The sequence below is a fragment of the Lontra canadensis genome, unplaced genomic scaffold, assembly GCF_010015895.1.
Source record: "Lontra canadensis isolate GAN:19392208 unplaced genomic scaffold, GSC_riverotter_1.0 scaffold39, whole genome shotgun sequence".
NCBI lineage: Eukaryota > Metazoa > Chordata > Mammalia > Carnivora > Mustelidae > Lontra > Lontra canadensis.
In genome coordinates, this window is record NW_022631033.1 from 392,117 (window position 1) to 402,870 (window position 10,754).

Below are 10,754 nucleotides of genomic sequence, written 5' to 3' on the forward strand. Positions count from 1 at the left end.
GTGTGGCGTGCTCAGGATCCTTCTGAGCCGATTTGTCATTGAAGGCTCATGTTTTTGTACAGATTTTGTCTGAATGACTTATCCACTGATAAAAGTGTATTTTAAAGCCCCCCCTTCTATCACTGTACTACTGTTTCTCCCTTCACATGGGTTTAGGTTTTATATATGAAAGTGGTCACTTTCAAAAGATTGAGTCAAAAGCGAGACAGAGCACGAGCAGTGGGGAGGGGCAGAGGGAAGAGACTCTCCACTGACCAGGGAGCCTGATGCAGGACTCGATCCCAGGACCCCGGGATCATGACCTGAACAAAATGAGATGCTTCGCAGACTGAGCCCCCAGGAGCCTCTCTAAGTAGGTGTTCCTATGTTGGAAGCACAAATAGAGGTTATATCCTGCTGCTGAACTGATCCCACTAATTGTCAGGCTATACCCTTCGTTGTCTCAATAACGCCATTCTTAAAATGAAAACAAATGCAGAATTCAGTCACAAACTATCACTCTTTAATTCATCATTATGATCTACATACATGGTTAACAATATGTAGTAATGACACATCATCTTGTGTTTTTTGGTTAATATTTAGTTACTTTCTAGCTGAACCCAGTAATTATTGCTGTGAAAAAATAGGCCTGACCAACATAATGTATTTTTTAGCAACAACTTCACTTCATATGCAGTTCTACGTACTAGTCCCTTAAGGGGAAAAAAAAAAAAAAATCATTGCTTCTTGTCATAAAATTCGGCATTTAGAATTCCCAGATGATGTCACAATCCTACATATGTTTCTTACATTTTTATAATAGGCCATTAAGCAAAAAATATAAATTAATGTCTAAACTGTGTGGTTAGACATTCTTGATAGATGTTTTTCGTAGTCAGGGATTTCTGATGCAAACTCTAAACTTTCATTGGATTTTAGCAATGGCATATATACAGTGTGAGAAATTGCAAGTTGACTAAGGAATAAAAATCACTGAAGACTTCCATTCATTCACTATTCTACAGAGTGTGAAACTTCACATGCCTACAATAGTTTTTCTACTAGTAAAGAGTTTTTTTCCATGCATATTACAATGAATAAGCTCCCCAGCATCATTTTTTCTGTTATTCTCCTTGAGCAACCTCCTTCTGTAAAGATTTTCCTGTGTAATTTCCCATTCTAGGGAGATTAGATTATCATTCAGACTGAATTTTCTTGTCACCGTACAACCACAGATCAGCTAATGTCTCTTCCTCCTTGATGTTAAATATAGGGTTCCTCCAAATGGAGTTCACTCATGTTGTGTAAGGATAAATTTTAAATGAAGGCATTTCCATAATGAATATGGCCATAAATTTCCCCCACTTATGAGTTCTCGGATTTGCCTTAGATTAGAGCTGTGGCTGAAGGCTCTTCCATATTTTTCAGTATATTTTGAGTGAGTTCTCTCCTGTCTTCAAAGGCAAGAGCTTGTAACAAAGGCTTTTCCACACAGAGGACATTTATATGGGTTCTCTCCAGTATGAGTTCTCTCAAGTTCTTTAGAGCTTTCAACAAAGGCTTTTCCACATAAAGGACATTTATATGGGCTCTCTCCACTATGAGTTCTCTCATGTTCTCTAAGATTAGAGCTTGTAACAAAGGCTTTCCCACACAGAGGACATTTATATGGTTTCTCTCCAGTGTGGGTTCTCTCATGTTTTCTAAGACAAGAGCTTGTAACAAAGCCCTTCCCACAAAGAGGACACTTATATGGTTTCTCTCCAGTGTGAGTTCTCTCATGTTCTCGAAGACAAGAACTTGTAACAAAGGCTTTTCCACATAGATGACATTTATAAGGTTTCTCTCCAGTATGAGTTCTCTCATGTTCTCKAAGATTAGAGCTTGTAACAAAGGCTTTTTCACATAGAGGACATTTATATGGTTTCTCTCCAGTGTGAGTTCTCTCGTGTTCTCTAAGATTAGAACTTGTAACAAAGGCTTTTCCACAAAGAAGACATTTATATGGTTTCTCTCCAGTGTGGGTTCTCTCATGTTTTTTAAGACAAGAGCTTGTAATAAATGCTTTTCCACAAAGACGACATTTATATGGTTTCTCTCCAGTGTGAGTTCTCTCATGTTGTCTAAAACAAGAGCTTTGAACAAAGGCTTTTCCACATAGATGACATTTATATGGTTTCTCTCCAGTGTGAGTTCTCTCATGTTCTCTAAGATTAGAGCTTGTAACAAAGGCTTTTCCACATAGAAGACATTTATATGGTTTCTCTCCAGTGTGAGTTCTCTCGTGTTGTTTAAGATAAGAACTTTGAACAAAGGCTTTCCCACACAGATGACATTCATAAGGCTTCTGTCCAGAATGAATATGCTTATGTCTAGTTAAAGATGAAAAATACCTGAAGTGACTCCCACACTGATTACAGACAAATGGATTCTCTCCTGTGTGAGTTATCTTATGGGAACGAAGATGTGAGTTTCGACTGAAGTTTTTCCCACACTCATCACATTTATAGGGTTTCTCTCCCGTGTGAATTCTCTGGTGTATGCAAAGCTTCCTTCTATTATGGAAGCATTTATCACACTGATTACATTTATAAGGTTTTGCTTCCATGAAAGTTTTCTGGTGTCTATAAAGGTCACTTCTATGATTAAAATGTTTTCCACATTCACTCCATTTATAGGGTCTCTGTCCAGTGTGAGTTAAGACATGTTGAGTCAATGTGTAGGTCTGACTGAAAACTTCATCATACCCAATATGTTCAAAGGGGTTTTCTCCTGGGTGATATTTCGGCTGTTGGGAAAGAGAGGAGACTGTTATAGGATTTCTCAGATATATTTATCCACTCAGTTCTCTAAATATGAATTCGGTTCTATATAAATCCTAGGCTGGCCATTCAGTGATAATCTCCAATTAAAATCTTCCCCAGGTTACTTACATGCACATGGGGGTATTCAACTCCCACATGTACATTTTTACTGTTGTGTACTGTGTGGATGGAGGTTTCTGGGCTTTGTCCAGCACAACCTTCTACCCCGACCCGCACGAACGCAGGCAGGCTCAACAGTGTTGTGTGTGAGACTCGTGCAGCATAAGTGACCTCGGGAGCCTCGTTAGTGGCCCTCAACTGGCCTCCAGGTCAGAACGGGCCCTTCTGGTCTGGACACCAAGAGCTGGAAGTCTTGCCTCCCATCCCCTCCTGCTCCAGGCTGGGCCGGGCCCCCGGAACGGACCCCGGGATGGAGGCAAACACACACAGCCCGGGCTCCTGGAAGAGGCAGAGACGTGGTAACACGAAATGCAGCTCACTCCAAACTGCGCGGAGGCAGACAAATGCTTAACTCCAGACCCCGTCATCTGCCCTAGAACTACGGCCCCTGTGGGGATGCTCAGTGGGAAGTCCCTCCTGAGGGGAGGACGCTCTGCCCAGGCCTCTCCTTCAGGGCTGCAGCAGGGCTGTCTCCACGGGGCTTTGCCAGCCACCGAGGCTGGGTGTTCTAAGTCCTCGAGTAGATGTGACTCGGCCTCGTTCTCCTTTACTGCTTACTCCTGCCCTCATCTGTGCACAGAGCTCCCTTTCCTTCTTTCCGTTTCTAATAGATTTTTACAGTATCAATGCAGTGTTTTTTCACCCTTTGAAGCGGAGAGTTCAGCTGCCCTGAATCTTTTATGTGGAACATAACTGTTGTAGTCGGCAGGACTCGTGACATACCCTTTCTGAGGAAACCTCCATGCCGATGTAGATATTCCTGAGTGGGAGGACCCTGTTTTACTCACTGGCAAAAGAATGGTCTGAGTAGGTCTGTCTTTGTGACAATGGACGGTAATTAAAGTCAGCTGAACCACCACCACGCACAGACACTTCAGGAACTGTAACTGGGACAGATGATATGTCATTCCTAGCTCTCTGGAGATGGCGTCTGCTAACAGCATACACACAAAGGATCACATCGTGCTAAGTACCAGGAGGAAAGACTAAAATTAGAAAAGGAGCAGATTTAAATTCTAGAATGTCTGTGTGTCAACATCAGACTTCCATTCTTTCTTACTAATCCACAGCCACCAGCATGTGGCTGAAAAACCAGCCATATGGATGGCCAGGTAGAAATAAAAGCGAGAAGAGGGACACTGAGAAAGTGCACGTAGCTATGGTTTCTGCTGGTTGTGAGTGGGGCCCTGACCCCTGGGATGGCGACATCTGGGATGACGATGAGAGGGGTACAGACATGTCATGGTGAGAATCAGGCTCTCAGACGGAGCCACCTTAAGCAGCAGGGGCATCACCCAGCAAGTGTGAGAAGAGATACTCTAACGACTCTGAGAAAAGAATTCCTCCCAAAGAGATGTTCCAAGTACAAGATGCCGCACTAAACAAAGTCTTAAAAAGAGGTGGATTCTGACCGCACTGCAACAGCCGCAGCAGTTTCAGAGATTGTACCTGAAGACAGACGGGAGTGAGGGAAACAACTCTGTATCCAGAGAAGTAGGAGATATGTAAAAAAGATGCAAGGAACAGGAATGTAGGTTTTGTTGAAGGTAAAAGGAGGTAAATTTTGTCCTGGATGGGACTGGCTGTTTGGAGAAAAATGGCTTGGGACAAAATAGGAACGCAAAGTAAAGTCATAGAAGGTTTCTGCAGGGAGATCTTTGGAATTTTAAGTATGTTAAGGACAGAATTAGTAAATGAGTGGATTTTAAAAGTACATGGTAAAGATTAAAATTCTGCTCTTCTCTCTGTTCAAAAGACAAAGTTGCTCTAATTATTGGTTTGTACTTGCTAAGAAGATGTAAACAGTTGTTTTCTTTCTGTCTCCCCAGAAAAGCCAGTCTCTATATTTTGTCCTTTATCAGGTCCTAAAGGACCTGTAATCCCTTTAGGCATGTGTTTTAAAACTTTCTAGGGTTTTAACAAACTTCCCAAGATTTCAACTGCAGATGAAGTCTTTTTTACCAACGAGGCTGTTTTACTCAGTGTGTTAAGTTACCTGGAAAACAATGTCAAACAAATGTCGTTCAGTCTTAGGTTATGTTGTTTGGGTAAATGCCATGAGTATTCTAGAGATCATGTGCAATCCCTAAAGGTTTAATAGAGGTCAAATAAGCCCATGCCATTTCAACTGCAATCTGTCACCAACAGGAGGACCTAAAATAACGGCTCATTTAGTGTCACAAAGTCTTCATGGGTAATGCTAAGACAGCTTTCAAGGTCTCTGGTAACCTGGACCTTTGAGGTTTTGCTTGGATGGTAAATTGGGATTGAATGTTTTGCAAGTCTAGGTCTTTTCCAAACAGGATCAAGTGCTCAAGCACTGATAACTGCAACAGGCTTGCACTTTTGACTTCTCACTGCAGAGAAGTTAAGGATATTTAACACTTTTGAGCTTAACTGATTCATAAATTTCCCATCCAAAGAATTCTGGTGTGACAGGTTCACAACTGGTTACTACTCAGCGTTTATTGAAGATGCCTATGGAAAGACATTTGGCCATGTGCCAAACACTAAAATTACTGTTTCTGTGTAGATGCTCAGTGTGCTTGCCTCCACAGAGCAGACCTTCAGCAAAGCAGCTACCTCACGAGCCCTACCGTGGCAGACAGAGTTGAGCCTGTGACGGACACCGGACTAGCCCAAGAGGCGAACAAGAAAAGCGGACACTTGGGAAGGCAGGCCACTCACAGGTGGGCGCAGGACTGTGGGACGCCCACCACTCGGGATGCCATGAAAGAAACCGTATTAAAATATCCAACTTGTCGGATTTGGCAAAAGCAAGAAATTCCACAACTGTACAAAGGGCCAATACAGCAGCGAAGACTCCCTGCCCAAATTTGGCAAATGGATTCTGTGGGGCCGTTACCTTGCTCCCGAGGCTGTCAATGCATTTGTGGGGCAGTGGTTACACACTGGTACTATGCTGGGTATTTAACAGTCGGCCCATCTGCTCATGCCACCCAGAAGAAAACTATCAGGGGCGCCTGGGGGGCTCAGCAGTTAAGCAGCTGCCTGCAGCTCAGGTCATGACCCCAGGGTCCTGGGATTGAGCCGCAAATCAGGCTCTCTGCTCAGCGGGGAGCCTGCTTCCCCCTCTCCCACTCCCCTGGCTTGTGTTCTCTGTCTCACTGTGTCTGTCACATAATAAAATCTCTATTAAAAAAAAAAAAACTCAAAACTTTAGAGACTGTTCCATTATGATATACCTACTCAAATCCACAATGATAATGGCTCCCACTTGACAACTAATTAATAAAAGCTTTTGTCCCCTCCTATGATACTGAATGGATTTATCATAATTACCCTACTACTCGCAGGCAGTTGAATTAATGACACAGATAAACAGATTATTTAAACAATTTAAAAAATTAAGGGTGGGGACACCTGGGTGGCTCGGTTGGTTAAGCCACTGCCTCCGGCTCACCGTCATGATCCCAGGAAGCTGGGATCAAGTCCCACATCAGACTCCTTGCTCAGCGAGGAGCCTGCTTCTATGTCTATGCCTTTCTCTCTGCCTATTTGGTTCTCTCTCTCCCTCTGCCAAATAAATACGTAAAATCTTTTTTTAAAAAAATTAAGTGTGGGTCTTTATCAAAATGGAAGTTATACTTAATGGAGGCTTTAAAAATCCTCAATAGACCTACTAGGCAAAATGAGACCCCATTAGGGCAGATGAAGACCCCTTATGTACAAATAGGCCATATGACAAAACTCTTCTAGCCACTATTAATATGCTAGAATATGCAGATGCTAAATTACCTTACAAAGCCACCTGCCAATACTCTCCCTTCTGCTAAGGTTATTGCTCAAGGAGGGGACACTACAGTAACACTCCTGGGCTCTGATGATGAAACACTCATGTTTAGGTTCTGTGCTGTCCCGTCACCTGGGCTCCAACTGAGGCTATATCCACCAAACCAGGACAACCACTAACATTGCCCTGCTGGGCCCACTGTTTTTTCCACACAGGACTCGCCTGCTGGCAACATGACAGACATGAGAGTTACTCCCAAAAACATGTCAGATGTCTTCTTCCCCTCACTGACCAAACTTGTCAAGAAAACGTTCACTATAGGACTAACAGCCATCACCCTGTCCAATGACGGTGAGTATACATATGTAACACTGAAAAAGCAAACACCCAATGATGTCAGTTTTAAATGAGAATCTATGCTTGCGACAGTGCTAAGTTTCCATTACCAACTGTTAATCCAATCAATACTTCCCCTAGTTGTTGGACTGGTTACCCTGTTGAGGAGGGTTCCTAACAGATGTTATATGCATAGTTACATTTACTATACTATTTATATGTTGTCGGACTTGTGGATATATCAGAAGTGCCTTGCAGGTACATACAGTGTCATATTATGCACAACTCAAGGAACGAATGTATTGTATGGCTGGAGGTTTCTGGGCTTTGTCCAGCATAACCTTCTACCCCGACCCGCACGAACGCAGGCAGGCTCAACAGTGTTGTGTGTGAGACTCGTGCAGCATAAGTGACCTCGGGAGCCTCGTTAGTGGCCCTCAACTGGCCTCCAGGTCAGAACGGGCCCTTCTGGTCTGGACGCCAAGAGCTGGAAGTCTTGCCTCCCATCCCCTCCTGCTCCAGGCTGGGCCGGGCCCCCGGAACGGACCCCGGGATGGAGGCAAACACACACAGCCCGGGCTCCTGGAAGAGGCAGAGACGTGGTAACACGAAATGCAGCTCACTCCAAACTGCGCGGAGGCAGACAAACGCTTAACTCCAGACCCCGTCATCTGCCCTAGAACTACGGCCCCTGTGGGGATGCTCAGTGGGAAGTCCCTCCTGAGGGGAGGACGCTCTGCCCAGGCCTCTCCTTCAGGGCTGCAGCAGGGCTGTCTCCACGGGGCTTTACCAGCCACCGAGGCTGGGTGTTCTAAGTCCCCGAGTAGATGTGACTCGGCCTCATTCTCCTTTACTGCTTACTCCTGCCCTCATCTGAGTGTAGATCTCCCTTTTCTTCTTTCGGTTCCTATTAGATTTTTACAGAATCAATAGAGTGTTTTTTCCCCTTTGAAGCTGAAAGTTCGGCTGCCGTGAATCTTTTGTTATAAAACACCTCGGTAGCATCTTCACTGGAGAGTTGAGTGTTTCTGAAGACATCATGTTTCATGCAAATAAACCATGTCTACAAAACTGTCCTTTTGTGAGAGCCAATACTGTCTAAATCCAGGCTAATTTCTTCCCCAAACTCAATTTTTGACCACATTCCCTGACAATACGTGATTAACTTATCTGACTCCCAGGCCTGCAACATGGACAGGCACGGTCTGTCCTCAAGAGACTTACTATTATGCCGCAGTCAGATGGGTCCTCCTTGAAGATATCTTGCATAGATATTGTTTCTTCCTTTTTATAGCTGTTTTCTAAGCCTGAAATAATTGAAGACAGGAAGAGATAAACCTAAGGGATATCTTAAGTAGAGGAGAATTAAAGTGTTGAAAATACACAAGACTCATGTGTGTTTCAAACAGTCACCACTGCATGACCACATAACATGAAACTGAAAACAATACTGGTGAATAAACACACAAACTTTAGAATAATGTCAACTAGAAAAAAAACTCAAAACACGGAGGACATTGCGAGATGGATAGAAGTGAGTTGGGGAAAATAGGAGGGGGAGACAAACCATGAGAGACTGTGGACTCTGAGAGACAAACTGAGGGTTTTGGATGAGAGGGGGGTCGGGCTTGGGTGAGCCTGGTGGTGGGTATTAAGGAGGGCACAGATTGCATGGAGCACTAGGGGTGGTGCATAAACAATGAATCTTGGAACACACACACAAAGTTAAAAAAAAAAAATCTCAAAAAAGAAAAATAAATAATGATGGGCTTTGCAGAAAACATGAGTGGAAATCATTACCCAAAAAAAAAAAAAAAAAAAAAAAGGAGAGAGAGAGAGAAAATCATGACAAAGACCACAAGGTGAAATTTCACCTCCTGTGAGGACAGGAACCTTCCTTCCCCGAGGTCAAATTCAAGTACAGAGCAGTAATGACAGGGCCTGAGGACTGCGGCAGGCTCCCTGGCCACTGGTCTTCTGAAGTTCTCATTCGCTCAAGCAAACGTGCACAACATCAGTGAGATCCTGCTCACTCATTCGCTAGACTTCTCGCACAGAGCCCGTGTCCCCAGCTCACCTGGATTCCAGCCTTGGGCAAGTCCTCTGTCTTCCCTCCACAGCTCCCCTCCTTGCTCCCACTGGGAAATCACATCTGCTTGGAAGAACTGACAGCCTAGATCAATGGGAGAATGTACGTGAATTTATGGAGGAAGGACCATGTGCACCCTGCACAACAGCCCAGAGAATAGCGCCTTCAACACCAGAAACATCGACAATGGTTCTCAGCCTGACCCTCCACCCCAGTCAGTCAAGACCTTTGCTTGCGGTCAAGACCCCAGCTCAAAGGGGTGCAGAAGGCTCTGCGTGTGCATCCAGAAAGAATGAAATGAATGTTCTCACAGGGTGGCTACCATTATTTGCAAAGGAAGACAATAACATGCGCTCCACTAGAATACACCGTGGCGTTTTATGCAGAAAGTGGTACAGGATGTTTGGTTTTCAACTGTGCTCAAACTTCACCATAGCGCCCAGAGCAGAAAATACGTAAGATATTGATTTATTCATCCAAAAACTATGCACTGTATTCCCAGCATTGTTCTGGGTCTTGGAGAAAGTGCAGTAGAAAGATACACAATTTGAGCCAAGAAGACTATATTCAAATTATTATGTAACAGACCTGATGAAAATAATTTATAAATTTCATCAAGTCAGAACAGAAGGGCCACAGAGGAGTACAAGTTAGGGCAGAGAGCCACTGGAGTATGTGGAAGCGGCCCTGCCTACAGCTTTATCAATCAATAGATGACCAAGCAAACGGACAGATGGTGTTGGACTCACCCACGGACACCAGATGAGTGATGTTCTCCAGCATCACATCAATGTACAGCTTCCTCTGTGACCTGTCCATCAGGGTCCACTCCTCCTGGGTTAAGTCTATGGCTACATCTTTGAAGGTCACGGACTCCTAGAACATCACAGACAGTATGTTTCAACAGGCCCGTGCTCAGTAATCCACAGGAGAGAACTATCAACGGGATACTGATGGCAAAGGGGGAGCGGTGTGGATAGGAGGTCAAACTCCACGTGTGGCTCAAATCCCAAATGCTCCTGTTCTGACCTGCCTGTGCCTTCCTGACACACTGAGAAACAGACACGTACAGTAAGCACAGAACGACTTCATGATCACAGAATCTCGATGATTTCCCAATAAACTGGCGATTCTGACTAGCTGGTTGGCAATTATCACCTCCATTAGACAGCACTGCGAAGCGCCTGGCTGGCTCAGAGGGAAGCGCATGTGACTCTTGATCCTGGGTCAGGCATGCGAGCCCCGGGTTCACAGAGATCACTAGAAGGACAAACGTATACAGTCTGGGGCTGCAATTTCTACTGAGCTAATGTGCAAACGCTTCTCTCACCACCCACAAGGGCCACACAACCGATCGGTCCCTTCCCTACGAACAGGCAGAGACGCACGAAGCCAGGCCCACCACGGGCATACAAAACTCACTTGATCTTTAGAAGAGATCAGAGCAGACAGTATCGTGAGGGGCTCCTGGGGCTGCTCTTCTGGAGGGTGGCCCCACAGTGATGCCTCTGGCAGCGAGCTCTCCATTCTCAACAGCAGCTATCCGCGGATCGGTTCTCTGTGTGTTAATCCTGTTTTTCTGTTCAAAGGCAACAGAATCCTCTCAGTT

At 44.6% G+C, this 10,754-nt stretch overlaps 1 protein-coding gene across 1 annotated transcript; it reads right to left on the minus strand.

The window, feature by feature from the left end:
* Positions 1–480: 480 nt before the first annotated feature.
* LOC116874817 (zinc finger protein 431-like) lies at positions 481–10,754 on the minus strand. Its single transcript, XM_032869797.1, has 5 exons — positions 10,568–10,754; positions 9,895–10,021; positions 9,134–9,229; positions 8,281–8,363; positions 481–2,770 (listed from the first exon to the last, which is right to left on the minus strand). The coding sequence occupies exons 1-5, from the start codon at positions 10,670–10,672 to the stop codon at positions 1,439–1,441; spliced, it is 1,743 nt and encodes a 580-aa protein (XP_032725688.1). The 5' UTR covers positions 10,673–10,754; the 3' UTR covers positions 481–1,438.